The sequence below is a fragment of the Musca vetustissima genome, unplaced genomic scaffold, assembly GCF_032173495.1.
Source record: "Musca vetustissima isolate MV318-11 ecotype Yass unplaced genomic scaffold, APGP_CSIRO_Mvet_v1 utg107605, whole genome shotgun sequence".
Taxonomy (NCBI): domain Eukaryota; kingdom Metazoa; phylum Arthropoda; class Insecta; order Diptera; family Muscidae; genus Musca; species Musca vetustissima.
The window spans coordinates 7,639-29,121 of record NW_026882901.1 but is presented as its reverse complement, the minus strand read 5'-3'; the positions used below and the strand labels follow the sequence as shown (position 1 = coordinate 29,121).

The 21,483-nt window shown below is 35.9% G+C and overlaps 1 protein-coding gene across 1 annotated transcript; it reads right to left on the bottom strand.

The window, feature by feature from the left end:
* Positions 1-3,364: 3,364 nt before the first annotated feature.
* LOC133329616 (heterogeneous nuclear ribonucleoprotein A/B-like) lies at positions 3,365-3,724 on the bottom strand. Its single transcript, XM_061538088.1, has one exon. It carries the CDS (start codon positions 3,722-3,724, stop codon positions 3,386-3,388), a length of 339 nt encoding a protein of 112 aa, XP_061394072.1. The 3' UTR covers positions 3,365-3,385.
* Between the last annotated feature and the right edge of the window lie 17,759 nt (positions 3,725-21,483).

The following is a 21,483-nucleotide window of genomic DNA, read 5'->3' as shown; positions in this document are numbered from 1 at the left end:
GGAAAAGATCATACGAGATGCACAGGTGAACAGACATGATACTCTGTGCACCAAACTACACACGTTACTAGCCTACGCCGATGACATCGACATAATTAGTCGAACATTGCGGACGATAACAGCCACCTTTGCCAAATTTATAAGGAATCTGCCAAAGTAGGTCTAGCAGTAATTGTTGTAGACTCAGACCATCTCTGAATCTTGAAAACTACAACGTTGAGGTAATCAGAGATTTCATCTACCTCTGTGTCGTCATAAACAAAACAAATGTCATCAGTTGGGGATTCGGTGAAGGATAGTGTAGTCCTACAGATGCTACTATGAAAAAAAAACACAACAATTTTATGGGGAGACCCAAATGTGAATACGACGAAGCAAATTTTAATACTAATCGAAAAGAAAATCCGCAAACTGACAGATATTTTCACAGGACATAACAACCTTCAGGCCCACTTACACAAGATTGGATGCGAGGGAAGCGACTGATGTAGAGCGTGTGGTGAAGACAGCGAAACGTTAGAACATTTCCTATTTCACTCCCAGCCTCTTCAAGCTTCCGAACCCAATTCATATGAAATGGTACTTTTCGGGAAACATAATCTAAAGCTGACTTCTTCTAACATTCTGCCTTCTCTAGAGCGCACAACAGACCACGTACAGGCTTAAGTGTATATCATATTATATGATTGTATACATAAATCACCCCTCATTTCAACCTAACCTAATATGGGGCTATATCAAACCGGGGCCGACTATATGATACCCTTCACCACTTTGGCATATTCAACTGATGAATCCTAAAAGACGTCGAATTTTTGAAGGACCATTAACATGAAAATGGATTTCATTGAGATTTACCAGAGATTAACTACTGTTCATTGTACAAAACTGTGTGGCAATCGGACACACAATTTACATAAAATCGGAAGAATATATATATATATATGGGAGCTATATCTAAATCTGAACCGATTTTCAGGAAACTTAACACACATCATTCCAGACCTAATTCATTGCGCTATGCAAAATTTCGTGCAAATCGAAAAATATATAGGGACCTTGGTACACCATTTACATTAAATCGGACGAAAATGTATATATGGGAACTATATCTAAATCTGGACCGATTTTCAGGAATCTTAACAAACCTCATTCTACACTTAATCCAGCTGTGCCAAATTTCGTGCAAATCAAAAGATAAAGAGGGACTTTGGTACACCATTTAAATTAAATCGGACGAAAATATATGTATATGGGAGCTATATAAAAATCAGAACCAATTTTCAGGAAACTTTACACTCATCATTCTAGATATAATTCAGTACGCTGTGCCAAATATCGTGCAAATCAAAAGATAAACAGTGTGGTGAAGGGTATAAATAGGGACTTTGGTACTCCATTTACATTTAATCGGACTAAAACATATATATGGGAGCTGTACCTAAATCTGGACAGATTTTCAGGAAACTTACCACACATCATTCTGTACCTAATTCTTTACGCTATGTCAAATATCGTTCAAATCGAAAGATATATAGACCATTTACATTAAATCGGACGAAAATATATATGGGAGCTGTACCTAAATCTGGACAGATTTTCAGGAAACTTAACACACATCATTCTAAACCTAATACAATACGATGTACCAAATTTCGTGCTAATCAAATAATATAGATAGGGACTTTGGTGCACCATTTACATTAAATAGGACGAAAATATATATGGGAGCTATATATAAATCTGAACCGATTTTTCCCAATAGGGTTCGTCCTTGGGCCAAATAAGTGACCTATGCCAAATTTCATCCAATTCGGATCATAAATGCGACCTGTACTTTGTTTACAATAGGCAGACGGACGGACGGACATGCATAAATCGACTTAAAAAGTGATTCTATGCATATCCTCAAAAGGAACCATGTGTCTAACTCGTTTCCTTTTGCCTGTTACAAACATATGCACAAAGACATAATACCCTGTACCACAGTGTGGTGAAGGGTATAAACATGGACCTATATCGAAGATTTTCTGCAAAGATCTTGTTTGCCCTTCAAAAACTTTAAATGTCAAATTACAGCCCCTAAAATACCGATCATTTAAGCACCTTTATATGGGGACTGCCTGCATAGATGTATGTTAGCACCCAAAAGCTCGGAATGCCAAATTACCTCCAATACGTGAAACGATATACCTCATTTGCTCTTAAGGGGACCCCCCCCCCATTCTCGGGGTCAAATTTTTTTAATTAAATCGATTCTACACTAATTCAAGAATGTCCCTACAAAATTTCAAGTGAAAATCTCAAGAACTCTTGAAAATATAGCCAATTTATTGTGTCAACATCAGGTGACGGCTAAAGGGCTTCTCAAACTTTAAACGCGTTTTTCTCTTTTGCGAATGGCGGGCACGATAACTCAAAAACTAATAACCCAATCGATTGCAAATTTTTACACGTTTCTCTGTGAGTATATAGCTATCGTATGAACTAGGATAAAGCCAATCGGTGAAGATCTTCCTTATTTTTTAACTTGGTTTTTGGTCAAAAATCGGCGATTTTCCAAAAATATTTTTTCAAAGGTCCGTCATTTTGTTAATTTTAGAGCGAAGTCAATAATCCTAGTTCATACGAGAGCCAGACATGTACTCTTTCTAACACCGTTGGAATTTTCGGATTCCGATGTTCCAGTGAGGAGTTATCGTGCCCGCCATCAAAAATAAGGACTTTTCTTTAATTACAAAAAACAACAACAAAACGACAACAAAATTTTTTTTTTAATTATTTTTCTTCTCTTTTAAATCTTCAAATATATATGTGCAAAGTTACAAACCTTAACAAGCATTGGTATTGATTTACCAGCCCATTGAAAATCTTGAAAAATTAAAATCGAGAATGGGTGGGGTTCCCTTAAAAATCACCCTTTATTAGGACTGAGTTCGAATTTGGATATTGCTCCCATATCGGTCGCATTATTTTAAACCCTTTAGTATAGCCATAATGTCTGCACCGCCGGAATTCTGTAAAATTTGAATTAATTTTGAATTTCGGGATTTATAGCATAGTATCGATATTAGTTTATCACAACATACCTATTTTTCGTTTTAGGATTTTTCGAAAATCAATCATATTCCGAATTTTACTCGTTGTTTTTAATTTTACCAAAAAGTATTACTTTTATTTACAAAAATATTTTTATTATACACTTTGTTTCCCCTTACACTGATGTTGTTAATTAAAAATTTTATTTGAGTTATTTGTTTTTTTTTTCTTGGAAACACAAACTGGCCCCATCTTTAAATGATATCCTTTGGACTGATTCTATATACAAATGTTTCATTCTGTTTCACAAACTCGCATCTTTGTAAATCTCCCCCGCCAGGGCCTCCTAATGATAGAGTCCATGATGATAAGGATAGTAACCATGACCACCATAATAGGGAGCAGCATAGCCATGATGGACAGCAGCATAACCACCATAATGAGGATAAGCGGCCAAACCGTGGCCATAATATCCACCATAACCGCCTAAACCTAAACCATGGCCATAACCGAATCCATAAATGCCACGTTTTTCGGTTTTCTTCTCGGCCAAGGAGGCATCTACTTCGGATTGTTTGGGTTCACTTGAGGCGGCATAGCTGGCGGCCAAAGCAAAGATGACAAAAATGCACAAAACACTCTGAAAGGAAAACAAGACGCAGAGGCACAGAACATTAGAACTCATCAGCAAACACTTTTTATAATTTATTATCCTTGTTAATCCTTTAATTTAAATTATTTTGTTTTTTTCTCTTGATTTTCACATCACGAAACTTACGAAATATTTCATGTTGCCTGGTTTGTTTTTTGGTTTAGAATTCAATTTTACAAGATTGTGATCTTATTTGTATGAGAGCTTAATTGCTTTTGATGTCTAGTAGCCGAACTGTGGCATTATTTATACTGGCAATGATAGTCTCAGCGTCGTGGCATCGTCGTTGCATTGGGTGCAGCTGAGGCGAATATTAAAATGCAATATGCTCTAAGCCCTCTCCGTGGTTTGATCGTCACCGGCAAACATCAACATCATCAGAAGTAACAGCAGCAACGGCAGCAGCTGTCTGGGCAAGCCCTCCTCAGTATGGTAGTGGGGCAATGTTATACCTCCCCCTGGCTCCCCTCCACAGCAGTGGTGCATTAATTTCTGCATTTATTTTAACTAAACAATGGCTTCAATTACCCCTCTTTGGTAACTATGTATATTGTAATTGTTCGTATATAACTATATATTTTGATATGTGTGTGTGAGTGTGTGTGCATGTTAGTATGTAACTACGGTCATATATAATTATTATTTGGTCTATTGTCTTATATTTAACCTATTGCTGTCTTGTCATATTTTCCAACACTTGAAACTGTTATAAGACCGTTGCAGCAAAAAAAATGCGACCATTGATTTCCAAATATTTTGTTGTTGTCGTCGTTGCCTTGTCGTAATTTTGCAGACATGCGTCACCTAAATAAGGGTATCGAAAAACCAATATTAGTTTCATGGTAGCTGCATTTTTTATCATGCAAATAATTGTGCTACTTTATAGTTACGGGAGGCATTGAACAAGAAATTGATGGGAAGGCATATTTCATATGGAATGACCCAAAACAAATAAAAACTTCCTCTTCTAGGAGCTAAGTTGAAAGGACTAATATTAGGTATTGATATTGGGCAGAATTATGAAGAAACCAATATTTCGGCTGGGAGCTAAGTGCAAAGGACATATATTAGATATTGGTATTGGACAAAATTTTGGTTTTATTACCCGAATGATTTCACGGATTCTGATCCGTATTTATCGTACGGTAATTCTTACCCTCAAGTCGATATCTGCATGGGCAAAGATTTTACAACATTCCAGGCAAAAGAAACCTATATTTCGGCTGGGAACCATACTTTAATTGTTAATCAGAAAAAATCGGTTTGAAACTAAAGAGTACCCCTGATGTTCTCGTATAGTTTCAAGAAGAGACATATGTTAGATTATTCGATGTTCAGCCACCAAATATAGGATCTATTTTAGAGACAAAGTAAATTGTCTGCCGGTAGGTTAGACTAGGAACTTGAGCATAGCAAAAATTAAGCGATCACACTGTATGTATTTACCAACATTGACCTATATTGATTTCTGGGGAGAAGTATTTTTTTTAATAAGAACCTGGAATGGTAAATTAAAGTTTTTTCAGTTAGAATCCTCGGAACCTTTATATGGAATCGATGTAGAATTGTATGCCAAATTACAGCCCAAATTTCCCGCAGGTCTTTTCTGCAAAGAATATGTACCAAAACGTTGAAATGCCAAATTAGAACCTTACAACGAACCGAAAATTGGACAAGACCTTTATATGGGGGCTATGTCAAAACATGAACTTATATGGATAATTTTTTGGGCATATACTTATGTGAACCTCCTAAATCCTTATATCCCAAATTATAGTTTTAGATTAGAAAATTCATCAAAAAAAATAAAAAAAGCGGAAAGTTGGGCTGGACCTTTATATGGGAGCTACGTCAAAACGTGGATCTGTATTGATAGTTTTCTGTATATATGTTAGTCTTCAAAAGCCTCGAAGGCTTTTATGTTTGCAAGCTTCCAAATCTTCAAAAATTATGGCCTTTCGATTGAGAAATGCGGTTATATCCCCCAAAATACCCCTAAAATTGGGCAGCTACGTCAAAGCATGGACATGTAGGGTTCATTTTCTGCGAAGGCGTATGGCAGCCTCTAAGTTTCCGAAATGCAACATTAGAGCCTTTTCGTTTGAAAAATGCGACTATAACACCCAAAATACCGACTCTGCAGAAGACGTTTCGACGACAGAGGGGTCTAGGATCCGAAACGACCCGAGTCTTACTCGGCCAACGTCCGTCACCTCAGCCCATTGTGTAAAAGCGATAGGGCTGCTACAACAACAACAACTCTGCAGAAGAGGGTTAGAGTATTAATATTATCAATATTATCCAAACAGTCGGTACCACTGGCTTGATGTTCCAATTGGATGTGAGAGACCTAATCCTGCAGTGACTTATTATGATAACTACAGTGAGTTTGATTTTTTTCTGTCGTGAAAATTCCGGCTACATATATTTGAAGTTTTGCACCCAAACTCCTCAAGCTTTCTCGAAGTAGATCTTGCGGACTTTGCTCACACAGTAGCCAATAGATGGTGTTACATATCTTTCAATCGGCAAATCAGTCGACTGTGACCGTCGTCTAGCGAACTCCTCAATGGCAATGAAATAGATCATTATTTTAATACGTCCTGGAAATCATGCCATACAGAACAATTTTCACACCAGTTGAAAAACATAAATGAGACATTTTTAATTTATTTGTTATTTACTAAGAATAAGATATGTCAAGTTATCCATGAGAAATTAGGAACATTTATGTGGATTTGTATCAAAACTTGGACCTATATATACACCACACAAATTTGTATAAAAGTCAGCCTCCCAGAACTGACTGTCTACCAAATCGGTTAAAATTCGTACTCTAGCTCTCAAAAATACCGATTTTTAGGGTGTAGCGTTATATGGGAGTTTCCCTAAAAAGAAGAGTATAAATATTGATCATTTTTAGTAAGAACATTAACTATCATACCACAAGGAAAAAAAAAACAACAATTGTGCATGTGTTCAAAACCAGCAAAATACCGAATATTGGTGGGTACCGTTATATAGGGGCTACCCCGAAACATAAGCCAATATTGATAATTTTCCGTAGGCAGATCTGATAGTCAAAGTGAATCCAAAATACAAAATTACAACTGATTCTCTTGATAAACGTGTCTAAAATGCCCAAAATACCGAAAAATGGGTCTACCCTAATATGGAGCCAATCCAAAAAATGGACCCGTATTGATTACACAGTGACACATTTTTCAACTTTAAAATCTTGAACCAATCGAGACCCCCAAAATCTTGAAGCTTGTGATGGTGGAAGAAAATCCCTAGCTGGGTTTTGCATTATTAGCTAAGGTTTTTTTTAAATTCATTTTTAAAATATTCGACTGGGGCGGATTTTAGCACAATTTTTGAATAATACGTACTTATTATTGAGTCTATATCTCGAGAACTATTCGAAATATTGCTTTTCTCTCTTAAGCAATATTTTTCCTCTTAATTAGATCTCTTGAGATAAAACCAATAAAACAACACCATCATACTGAAAATAGCACAACTGCAAAAAATTAAAATTTAGACATACTTTTTCCATGTTTTTCACACTTTTTTCAAAAACTGCTACTGACTCGGCCAAACAGTATATGACAAGAAGATAGCCAATAGCAAATCAAACAACTTTTCTTAAAACCCCGATTTCATTGGTTGACTCCTTCACATAGTTATAGCCTCACAAATTCATCAAGATGAACCAAAGAAATTCACTCCCAATTGTATGTTTATAGAAATAAAAATTGCTATGCTTTTTTCAATAAATAGGTACAAAATTGAAGTAAAAATTAAACATGGAAAAAGTATGTCGAAATTTTAATTTTTTTGCAGTTGTGCTATTTTCAGTATGATGGTGTTGTTTCATTGATTTTATCTCAAGAGAAAATTTTTAGATCTAATTATTTGAAAAGGAAAAATATTGCTTAAGAGAGAAAAGCAATATTTCAAATAGTTCACAGTGTTATTTTTGGTAGAAAGATTGGATATAGACTTGGAAAAGTGTAAAAAATCAATAATATTTGGGGGTATAGTATATGTATTATTTGAAAATTGTGCTAATTTTAAAAATTAATTTAAAAAAAAACCTTAGCTAATAATGCTAAACCCAGCTAGGGATTTTCTTCCACCATCACAAGCTTCAAGATTTTGGGGGTCTCGATTGGTTCAAGATTTTATGCTGCACAGTGTTACCTACTACCACAAGATCAACCTATGGTACAACTGATTTTAATCCTCAGATTTTCCTAGGGATAAAAAGATATATCATGAAAAAATATGTTATATATTTTATTTAGGTTTACTTTTGAAACCACAAAATGGACAACCCTTTTTGGCAGACCAATTTCCAGTCATGTTAAAGGCTATAACACAGTCCAAAGTGCGGTGTCTGGCACGATACTGTTTCTATGAGTCCCAGAGAGCCTGTGTTATTGCTTGGAACTTAAGCAAATGGTTCAATGGTTGGAGATTAAGGATTAATTTCAGAGTAGCTTGGGGTTTACTGCAGAGGGTCAAAGTTATAAGGAGAGATGCCAATCGCTGTACAAATGTATTCGGTTTTCAATTGCCTACTACCACAAGATCAACCTATCGTACAACTGATTTTAATCCTCAGATCTTTCCTAGGGAGTTCTTGCATGAGTAAAGTGCTATTAGGCCCCTCTTATAGCGTTCCTCTACATTCCTTTTCCACGTTAATGTGTGGTCAAAGGCTCTTAGCTTCCTTACAATGCACTTAAGGGCTCAAATCATTCATTTAGGAACAATGCAGTAGTCAACGGTGGTTAATTACTGCATCATTTTGTACCAATTGTTTGAAAACTTGTTTGAGAAGAACATCGAACTTGTCTCATAGCAAATTTGTATTACCAATTCCATTGTAAGTTCATAATACGATAAAATTGAAATATAATAATTGCATTCTCAAAACGAAATTTCGCTTGCTAAAATCATAACAGAGTTCAATATATTTCTCTTAAGGAGTTCCAGTTTTCCCACGTCATTCACAACACCTGTCACATAATTGATTATTAGTTAGCTAATTGTAATTTTGCTGTATTGCAATCGATATTTGTGATTTGGTACAAAGCAAAGATCATAGCTTTGGCATTTAGGATCGGAGCAAATTGATATATTACAATTAAATAAGGTTTGGATTTCTTTGAAGGTCTGAATTTCTAGAGGAAAGATACTATATCGGACAGGGTCATAAGGTGGAGTGTATATTAAACATGTCATTCCGTTTGAAACGCCCGAGACCCAATTCACTGGAGACCCAATAAAGTAGAGATCGCAATATTTGAGATATAATTTTGAAATGTTGCACTGGCATTGATATTACTCCTAGGACTGTTGGTATTGCAAATGGGGTATATTGGTATAGTACCCATATAACAGTACCGCCAAATATTCGGTATTATTGGACTTTTGACAAGTTTTTAAACCGAATTTGCTGCAATTTGCTACGTTTAGTTGTCATTGGGTATCAAATATTCCTACCGAAAATAATCAATATAAGTCCACTTTTTAGGGAGCCCCAATTAACGTTACTCCCATTTTTGTTATTTTGGGGTTTCACACACGTTTTTCAACAGAATTAACTGTATTTTGGATTCACCTTGTATATCCAATCTGCCTGAAATTATTAATATTGGGTACGCCCCTTACAACGGTACCCCACAATATTCCATATATTAATGGTTTGGACATGTTTCTATATAATAGGTTGTAATTTATTATTTTGGTTATGGTATGGTAATAAATCTCCTTTTAGGGAAGACCCTATATAACGTTAGACCCCAAAGATCCATATTTTGGGGAGCTTGAGCACGCTTTTCAACTAATTTAAGAACAATTTAATATTTTGGATTCTCTATGGGGAGAAAATCTCTCCAGCTCAAATTATAAGCAATGTAACATGTTTCCTGGTAGCCTCAATAAAATGATAACCCCCATTATTCGATATTTTAGGGGTTTTGAGCGCGTTTTTAACAAAATTTACTTTAATTTGATTTTTGAAGTTATCACATCTTCTTACTAATCTAATCAATATAGGTCTATGTTTTGATATAACCCCACATAAACGTTTCGTTTCTTTTTTGGTATTAATTAATTATTGAGCGAATATTTTCATGATAGTGGATATTATTTGGTTAATAGTGTCTGTAATTTGGAAAGCTATTTTTTCGGGGCACAAACAAATGTCCCGATCGACTTAAGAAATTGTGAATACAACCCACGTGCTGGAGGGTATACAATGTTCGGTCTGTCCATTATAATTTGTAAGCACGATACAGGCTACAGATATGGACCAATCTTCACGAAATTCTGAATGTAGGATGGGTTCTGGCCAATGAAGACCTCTATTGTTTTTGGTAAAGATCGGGTAATATTTAGAGGATGAAATGGACCAAAACCTTTATTTTTGTCAGATTTTCTGGTCGCTCCAGAGGCCGCAATTATGGATCAAACATCGCCCGAAGAAGGGGATCGGGCCAAAGTATAAGCATGCCTGTTTTGATAAAGATTGGTCAATTTAGCGGGTCAAAATGAAAAATGACAAAATTTGTATTCTGTAGCATAAATATTTACCCCTGAAGGACATAGACCCGAGATGTTGATAGTATATCCAAGAGGAGTGGTTGATCTTTAAATTGGTACCAATTATATTGTCGTATGTACTCAGATGTGGGAGTTACACTTAAAATATAGCGCTGCTCGAAAATATAGCGTTGATCGTTTTTAAATGTTCCATGAGATTCTAGTTATGGCCTACAATTTTCGGTCATGATCAGATAATAATTTTGGGATAAAGTGGACAGAAAACATATCTTTTTTTTTTTTTTTTTTTTTTTTGATGCCACAATTGAAAGCCCGGCAACACAACACAACCCACGGTAAAGAGAATCTGTCAAGGGGTGCAAATATTGCGAAATATTGTCCAAGCTCTGAATACAGAACCATAGAAAGATTATCGTGGAAGTTGTGTAGGGTATCATATGGTCGGCCCAGTCCCACTATACTGCTCCGCTCACTGTTTTTTTTTTTTTTTTTTTTTTGAATTAATGTTATCAATATAGGAAACAAATAATGATGCCGATTGAGGTATTCAAAATTGTCAAATGTACTGGAATGAGATGTGTAGAAAAGTATCAGAGTATCAGACCACATGTTTGAGATACAGAACAGGGAACACCTGTTGCTGTATTTATTTGTAATTATTTACCAAAGCTACAATTAGCTTTGGTATATTGAATTTAATACAGAACTTCTTATGGTTTAACAATGTGTTCTAGTTGTTCTTGAACTAATTTCAATTATTTTAATAATTGTTTTGGTGTTAATATTGTAATTTTATTTATTACATTTCATAAAGTAATAATTAATTACTATTAATTCGTTAATTTGCTTTAAATAAAAATGTTCAATAAAAATATACAATAATTAAATATATATACATATCTATTATAAATCGTATACAAATAGTCGGTAAAAGTAAAATAACAGCATGTACATTCTGGAGAGAATATTGTTCGAAATATTGTTTACTTGTTGTGCTGTGTTTGTGTCTTAAGTCTTTTGTTTGTTTAAGTTCTTTTGTGTGATAATTGTTTTCCACTGTGATATACCAAGGAATGAAAGAGGGTTGTAGTTATGCGACATATTATTGTATGGGCGTTAGTTAGAGAAAACAAGTAGGTTCCTCCAAGTCGTTTACATTTAACATTCCGGACGTTTATTTATTGCGGACTTTGTCATGTTGAATATTTGGTAGGTAGATTTGAGACTCGCTGAGAAATTTGAGCCAATTCGGTTAAAAAACATGCACAAGATCCCAAAAATACTGAATGTTTGGGATACTTCATGGGCCCATACTAAAAAGTGGGCCAATATTGATCATTTTTGGTAGGAATATGTGATACCCAATATGACTTCAAAGTAATAATAAATAACTAATTACAGGGAATTCCATTAAAAACATACCCAAATATCCTTCGAAGTTAAGCAATATGTATTGAAATTTTTGATATGAAGAATGTGAAGAAGGAGAATAATAGATACCAAATTATAGCTAAGTTGGTTGAAACAGAATAATAAATTTAATATACACCCCACCTGATAGTGGATGGTATAAATATCGAGATTTAAAAATCTGAATCGTTAAGTTCGGCCGGGACGAACATTTCATACTCTCCAACATAAAGTGACTTCAAAATGATTTAAATCGGCGAGACCTCTATATGCATTATGTGGTAGTAGATTGTTCATGTTCTGAAAAAATAATGTACCAAATTACAGACAACCAGTTTGGAAAACTGGGATAGGAACTTAAACATAACGAGCAGAGCAGAATAGTCGGACGAGCCGACCATATTATACCCTACATAACTACCACGGATCTCTAACTTTCTTTCGCGATATTTGCACCCTCTTTACAGATTATATGTTAGTTGGTCAGCTTCCCTCCCCAGTGCGTTGTGTTTTAATGTCCGACTTATAATTGTGGCCTTAGAGTGACCAGAAAAAGAGACACAAAAAAATTTTCGGGTCATTTCAGCCCCTAACTATCTTCTGATCATTATCGAACCTTCATTAAGCGGAACTTAATGTATCATAACGGCCATCGCGATATTTCTGGCTTATAATTGTGGCCTTAGAGTGACCAGAAAAAGAGACACACAAAAATTTCGGGTCATTTCATCCCCTAACTATCTTCTGATTATTATGGATCCTCCATTAAGCGGAACTTAATGTATCATAACGGCCATCGCGATATTTCTGCCCTCTATATCGAGATATTACGATCGGTATACTATAAAGTGGGTCTATGATCAATATTTTGCGGCGTTAACAGCTTCTGGGGCCACACAAAGCTATTACACCCATACAACATAATTGTGTAGGGTATAATTAAACCGGACATTCGTATTACAAAATAAGTTTTTAATTCACTAGGAATCCGATATGTCAAATTATAGCCACTTTGATGGAAAAATTCAATGAACAATTTATATATGACGAAAATTGGACGGGACTTTCATAAAAACCCCGACCTATATAGTCAATATTCCGTATAAATGTTGTTATACATATCAATATCCCGGAATGCCAAATTTCAGCCCCAAAAATGGAAAATGTGACTAAAACCTTCAAAAAATAGGAGGATAGTTTCCAAACCGCTACCCTAAAACATGTGCCAATTAGAATCTCTAATATCAAATTATAACCCATTCTAATGGAAAACGTGATCAAAATTAACAAATAAATGGACCTTTGCCATCCATGTTTTCCAAGAATATCTAATAACCCTCCGCGACATCCGATGTAATGAACAATGAAAGAGATAGTTACATGGGAAAATACAAAAAAAGTAAACTTTTACCGACAATTTTTACCAGGAGAACTTTATAAGATACCCACCTGACATACTAAAATTCAGCTTCTTTTATTGTATACCAACATACCGTTCCATATATATCGAACTGTTTGCCGTTCGAAATATATATGGAATATCTGCACCAATTTCAAACAACAAATCGCAATAACGTTATTCTAGTCTCAGTTCGATACGTTTTGCAAAATTGCCTGTCAATTGGACCAACATTAGTAAATGGTGCACCCTTCACCAAAAATCGGGTGAAAAAATATATATGGGAGCTATATCAAAATACAAATATTGTTTGGTGCACCATTAACATAAAATTGGACGAAAATATATATTGCAGCAATATATAAACCTGAAAAGGGGTTTCTCCAATTTCAATAGGGTACGTCCTTGGGTGATTGGAAAAAAACAGGTAGATATTATATTAGAGTTCTTATTGGGTAGCAAATCTTTGTACCGAACACATATATTGGTGAATTTTGTAAGGTAACTTCCAAATTTCGGAATTTAGTGAAGTTTTTCAATATGTACAGGGTGAGATGAAAAAACTGCAACTGTCCGTACAAAAGCATTTTGGTAAGAATTATGCAGATGGAACAGAAATAAAATAGTCTGAAAAGAGCTAAAGAGCATGGCCGAAAGTGGTGAACTGCCGAATTTGGTTTTCTTCGATGAGAAAACATTTGTTGTCCAGCAGTTTGTAAACAAACAAACTGATCGTGTTTCGGTTGGCCACCAAAACTCAATCGCCGGCCATGGTGATGGTATAGGCCGCCATAACAGCCGATGGTAGCTCTTCGCTCGTAAACATCGAATATCATCAGAATAAATGCTGAATATTATCGCGAAAATATTCTGGAGGGTGTATTAAAGCCTTGGGCACGCAAACATTTTGGCCACAGACCTTGGACATTCCAACAGGACCATCCTGAGTGCGATGGTGGACGCGCCACCCAAGAATGGTTACAAAATGAGGTTCCTCGCTTCATTTCCAGCACACAATGGTCACCAACGTCGCCTGATAGCAATCCATTGGACTATTGTGTCTGGAGTATTTTGGGAAGCAAGGTTGGCACTAAAAAATACCAAAGTGTCGATCTCCACAAGCAAGCGCTTTGCCGGGAATGGGCCAAAATACCGCAGAGCAACAATCGGGCAGCGTGTGATGGTTCCATTAGCCGTCTGAAGACCATAATTCGCCAAAGGTGACAAATTCGAACAAATTTAAACTTATTCTAAAATTTGACGCTACTTCCGACATTTTTGCTTTCATTCAAAAAAATTTAAAAAAAAGTGTAAAAATTATGGGGCTTGACTTTGTTCCAGTTTTTTATCTCACCCTGTAATTGACTGTAATTTTAAATTTCGACTTCTCATTCGGTAGAAAATCAAAACATTTATACAATTTTTAATATGGGTTTCCAATTGGTTTTCTAATATCGGCCGTTTTTTGGATATAGACCCCATAAAAAAATTCAGCCCATCCGAACATAACACAATTTTACTTCTTTTATTTTAGTTAGCTTTTATTTTGAAATAAAAGTTCTTGAAAGGTTACTATGCACCTTGATTCTTGTTATGGAGATAATTATTTGGTCCATGAACAATGGCCCTCCATATGCAATAGAATAAATTGCTTAATTAATAACATTCCATAAATACGTTCGACACATATGGTGCAAAATTACAAAATATTCAAGAATAGAATTAATCAACGGTAATTATATTTAGTACCAATTGACGTGTAATTACAATATTAAATTTATAGATATGATATTTAACTATTGACAATCAATTGAAACTGGATTAAATTGTAATTTGCCTCTGAAAGAAAACAATCAACGTTTCAGTGTAAGTTCATAAACTTGAACTTGAAACGTGATTAAAATGTAGCCAATGTGAGCAAGGTATACATGATGATAGGTTACATATAAATTTAATACCAAAAATATGCAACCAAAATATCTGCAATACAAAATCAGAACTCTTTCAAAATGAATATGATAGACATAAAATATGTAATTTTATATTTATGTTTGAAAACGTTTGTTTGTTTTGTGCATTGCGCTTGTGTCTTAAGTCTTTTGTTTTGCACTAACCAATAATCATCACAACCAAGTGCGGAGTGCGCTAAACCACACAGCAATCAAACAATTGCGTAAATACACATTTAGACTAGAGCAAAAAACAACAAATTAATATCATAATCAATCAAACCACATATTTAATGCATAGTTTTCAAATCAAACCCAAACCCCAAAAGGGTAACACATGGCAAACGAACTCCGACAAATTACCCAATAGCCTCGGTGTATATCACATTTTCAAAGAAGACAGCAAAAAACGGCAAGTGGTGCGTACATGTGGTTGGAAATAGGTTTGTAATTTAATATCAGCAAAGCCTACAGTAAAAGTTCCGTTAAATTGTTAGTGCCCAACCGCTATTCAAATGATGAGATTGGCGGCAAAGTCTCTGCTTCCCCTTTTTGAAAATGTAAACTACTGCTGCTTGGCTGACTGACTGGAGCTATATTTAGCCGTCCGATACACATGAACTAGATATGACAATCATAGAAAAAAAAATATAAAAAAAAAACGAAAATAACGCCGCCATGAGTTTATTAACGTTATCAAAAAACGAAAGTCATGATTAGTATTATATAATATTTTAATTATTATTACAGCATTTTTAGTGATTTTTTTTTTTTGCCCAGAATGAAAGAGAGAAAACTACAATAATATCCAATTTGTTATTAACTGAAATTCTATTGCAATCGATTACTTAATTATGAAACTATTTGCTGTTCGATTTTTGTTAACATAAACATCTGCTGTTGTTTGATTTTGAATTTAAATAAAATAAATCACGATTTTTATTTATTATTATTATCACTATTTTATTGAATGCAGAGAACTTCAAGTCCGTCAACATCAATTCAATTAATCTTAATTGGTTTTATGTTTCATGCAACAATACCAATTCAATGCAATATTTTAAATAATTTATTTTATCGCAATGCTAGTTTCCAAGTCAGGAAGAAATACAGAATAGAGGTTTGTGATGAATATGACGAGACCCTATTTTAGAAATCTCAATTATAATCACCAGGGGATTATGTGGCCATGATTTTTTTCTCAAAAACTATTTCAAATAGTAGTGTTATTTAGAAAGATCTCTCAATATTCACTTTTGAAATTAACTCTCGAATGGTGTAACCGATTTAAACCAAACTTTGCACATTGCAATATTTCTTTCAAACTTAGTTGAGTTCATATTCTTTGAACTTCCTCTGATACCTCCACCACCACTTCCTCTGATACCTCCACCATAAAATTGTCCTAACAACACTGTGACACATTCCTCAACATGAAAATCTTGAACCTAATCTTGAGTATAATGTTGTTGTTTTTTGGATTCCATATCAAAACCAGTAAGGAAAGTAGTAAAGTCGGACTGGGCCGACTATAAGATACCCTTCCCCACTTTGGGTATATTCTTGATATGTATCCTAACAGACGACGCGATTTTGATATATATCTATATCTGAACCGATTTCTGTGAAACTTGCCAGATACTAATTTATATTACTTCAGTACGTTGTGTCAATCGGCCTAGCTATGGATCTTTTCAGGAAGCTTAGCAACATCATTCTAGACTTAATTCAGTACCCAAATTTCGTGCAAATCGAAAGATATAAAGGGTCTTTGGTGCACCAATTACCTTAAATCGGACGAATATATATATGGGAGCTATATCTAAATCTGAACCGATTGTCACATCATTCAAGACTTAATTCAGTACGCTATACCAAAATTCGTGCAAATCAAAAGATTTCCAGGGACTTTAGTGGACTATTTACCTAAAATCGGGCGAAGCTATATATGGGAGCTATATCTAAATTTGAACCGATTTTCACGAAACTTTGCACACATCACTCTAGACTTAATTTAGTACGCTGTACCAAATTTCGTGCAAATCGAAAGATACATAGGGACTTTGGTACACCATTTACCTTAAATCAGAAGAAAATATATTTGGGAGCTATATCTAAATCTGAACCGACTTTCACGAAACTTTGCACACATCATTCTAGACATTATTCATTACGCTGTGCAAAATTTCGTGCAAATCGAAAAATATATAGGAACTTTGGTACACCGTTTACCTTAAATCTGACGAAAATATATATGGGAGCTATATCTAAATCTGGACCGATTTTCAGGAAACTAGACACACATCATTCTAAGCCTAATTCATTACGCTGTGCCAATTTTCGTGCAAATCGAGAGATATATAGGGGCTTTGGTGGACCATTTACATTAAATCGGTCGAAAATATATATGGGAGCTATATCTAAATCTGAGCCGATTTTCAGGAAACTTAACGCACATCATTCTAGACCTAATTCATTAAGGTGTGCCAAATTTCGTGCAAATCGAAAGATATATAGGGACTTTGGTGCACCATTTACATTAAATCGGACGAAAATATATATGGGAGCTGTATCTAAATCTGAACCGATTTTCAGGAAACTCAACACACATCATTCTAGACCTAATTCATTACGCTGTGCCAAATTTCGTGCAAATCGAGAAATATATAGGGACTTTCGTGCACCATTTACATTAAATCGGACGAAAATATATATTGGAGCTATATCTAAATCTGAACCGATTTTTCCCAATTTCAATAGGGTTCGTCCTTGGGCCAAGTAAGTGACCCCGGACAGACGGACATGCGTAAATCGACTCAGAAAGTGATTCTATGCATATTCTCAAAAGGAACCATGTGTCTATCTCGTTTCCTTTTGGCTGTTACATACATATGCACAAAGTCATAATACCCTGTACCACAGCGAAATGAATATTTCGAGTAGTTCACGTGATAAGCGTACGAATTATTTGAAAATCCACCCCAAATCGACAAACCGGGATTAAACAAAAACCTTAGCTACCAAGCAACGGCTCTGATTGGCTTTAACGTGGAGAAGCCCAGGCTTATCTTGGTCCCTCTTTCATCGCTATTGTCAACACTGACCTCCCTGCGGTGTCACCTGGGTTAACTATTTTGATCACCCGTTGAAATAGTGAGCTGATACGTGCCGCGAGTTCACCCATAAGAACTATAAAAAAGATGGGTTGAGGCGTCGGTTGCCCACACCCGAAAAAAAATTAATACTATGAAAAAGCAACGAAAAAGAAAACCAAACCCCCTAATGTCGCTTTGGCTGATGTACTCAAGAAGTACAAAGCCGATATTATTGCCTTACAGGAAATGCGAAAGGGACGGAAAGGGACTGGCGTAAGTAAATCAGATGATTACGCCCTGTATTATAGCTGCCATGAAACGAGACATGAATTTGACATCGTCTCCAAATTCACTCCAGTAGATGAGGGAATTGTTATAATCCGTATAAAATCGAAGTTCTTCTACATCAGTCTCATTTGCGTCCATGGACCGAAGATAAAGACAAACAGACCAAATACATATTTTACGAGCGCCTAGAAACATCATATGACCGCTGCCCTGAACATGACATTCAAATTCTGCAAGAGATTTTAATGCAAAAATCGACCGATCCGAGGAGCGAATATCGATTCGGACCACTACCTTGTAACAGCCAATGTTCGCACTCGTCTTAATGTAGCAGCAAAGGTGCGATTTAATGTAACACGGAAACTCGACGTCGAAAAGCTGCAAACACAACAGATAGCAGAAGCCTTCTCCACCCAACTGCTTGACGAAAGCACTCCTTGTCCCGATAATAATATAGGAGCACAATGACAAAGATTTGCCCACTTCCTACAAACTGCAGCAAAAGCAACACTTGGTAACCAAAGACCACCATCATGAAACCCGTGGTACGATGAGAAGTATTGTAATGCTAATGATATGAAAAATGCAGCATATAGGACAACCCTGCAGACAGTAGCAACACGTTATGCAACGGAAAATTATCGGGAGAAAAGGAGAGAGGAGAAACATATTTTCAGAAAAATGAACAAGAAAAACGTGAGCGGGATCAAATCGAGATATATAGGAGTCAGAATGAAGTCCAGAAATTTTACCAACGAGTAAAACACCAAACCGTCGGCTTTGGTGCAGGCTCATCCTCCAGTAGGGATGGAGAAGGAAACCTGGTGACAGATGCAGACAGCGTGTTCAGGATCTGGTGGGAGCATTTTGCAAAGCTTCTTGTATCAAATAGTACCGGTGAAGAAGATACCCCAGAACAAATAAGATATGACGGTATAGGGTGTATACCACCTTGTCAAGATGAGGTCATAAAAGCAATTAATCGGCTCAAGAACAACAAAGCAGCAGAACAACAAATACGGCAATGCAGTATAACTTTAATTGGCACAAGGTCAGCAGTTAATGTAGGGAAGGACCTATCGGAGCCCTTCAACACCGAACGAGGATTCAGACAAGGTGACAGTTTATCGTGTGATCTTTTTAACATCCTGCTGGAGAAGGTCATACGAGACGCAAAGGTAAACAGAAATGGCAATCTGTACACCAAACAACACATGCTACTCGCCTACGCCGATGACATCGATATAATGGGTCGAACATTGCGAGCGGTAACAGCCACCTTTGAACGAATTGAAAAGGAGTCTGCCAAAGTGGGTCTGGCAGTATACGGCGAGAAGGCCAAGTTGATGGTATCACGGGCAAGGCGTCCAGTAGACTCGGGCAAGGCGTCCAGTAGACTCGGACCAACTGTGGAACTTGAGAACTACAGCTTCGAGGTAGTTAAAGACTTTATATACCTTGGTACCGCCATAAATAAAACGAATGACATCAGTTTTGAAATTCGCAGAAGTTTTGTGATGGCCAACAGATGCTACTATGGTCTAAGTAAGCAGTTTAGAAACAAGAACAAACTCCACTTTACTAGACGCTGATACTACCCGTGCTATTATATGGATCAGAAGCATGGGTACTTGCGCAAGCAGATGAGGTAGCTCTTGGGGTGTTTGAAAGAAAAATTCTCCGAAAGATCTACGGGCCGATCTGCGTCAACGGTGTATATCGGCGTCGAATGAACCACGAGCGGACATCGACATAGTCAGTCGTATTGATTAGATGGAAAGACCAAGTAAAAAACAACATCCTGGAACGTGGTCTTCCAAATTGGTGGATTTGCGCACAAGACCGACGCGCTTGGAAATCTTTTTTAAGCTTGGCTTATGGAACAACTGTTCTGTAACAAGCCAGCTAAGTAAGTAAGTTATTTCGTGATCAGACTATTAATGCCCAGCTTATGCTATCGGGTATGAAAGGTGTCCTTCTTAAATCTCTCGAAAAATTATTGAATCGTGAAATTTATATCCTTAGCAAATCTCTTCCTTCCTAACATATTCGAAGAACAATAATTTGTTGATAACTCTTGGAATAACTTGTTGAAGCCTAATTTTTTGAGCATTTTTAACTTTCATGCTTCGGGAAAGAAGATGGACCAATAATTTATTTCGAGGAAATACTTTTAATCACATTTTGAGTAGATTTAGGCATGTATGTCTGGCTGTTGATGTATTTTTATAAAGATCGGAATTATTATCCAACTTAGATGACCCACCTTACATATATAATTTTGTCCTTGAATCATGCGTTATCGATTATTATTAAAACAGGTTCAGTTGTCCTGTATAATCGCACAAATCTACGTAATAAGCTGGCTTGATTATAATGCTTGGTCAATTCTAGGGAGTGTGGCTCCTCAGACAAATTCATTTCCTGATTGTAAGAATTTAGCTTTAGTAAATGTTATATTTCGGGAAAAATGTCGCGTTAAACATTATGAGATTTATCTGACACCATCCAATTTTAGTCATACAGAAAGCCTTTTTATTTCTAACAAGACTGCCTATTTGAAACATAGAATTTGCTTCTAGTTTAGAATATTACAAAATTCTTCCTTGATTCAAAAATTAACTACTATAGGGTATATATTAATTTATTGTCTTCAATATCAAACAAACTAATCATAAGCAATTATTATTTTTATTATTTGTAATAATGGCCAACATTCATTCAACCGTGATTTCTGGTTGGGGTCTTCTGTTCATTCATTTATTTCGAAAAACAAAACTGACCTTGACCAAAAAAGTGGGTATTGCCTATGGACTTAAGATATTTTGTAAGATCATTATGATAGTTTTATTATCAACAACTCCACCTCCTCGTCCATCCCACGACGCGGAGTCTAAACTTCATTCCGGGTAAAGTTGTGCCTCCAAAATGGAAATGGAAACGAAGCAAATGAACGACAATGCAATCAACATCGTCGTCATCACCATCACCGGCGGTTTCCATTGTTTTGCAAACTTGACATCATCATTGCATGGCATCGCCAAAGAAAATCTATTGCAGTTGCTGTAAAAATAC

Bases quoted from the DNA above. Each gene is read 5' to 3' on its own strand.
- LOC133329616 (XM_061538088.1), bottom strand. From the start codon at position 3,724: ATGAGTTCTAATGTTCTGTGCCTCTGCGTCTTGTTTTCCTTTCAGAGT.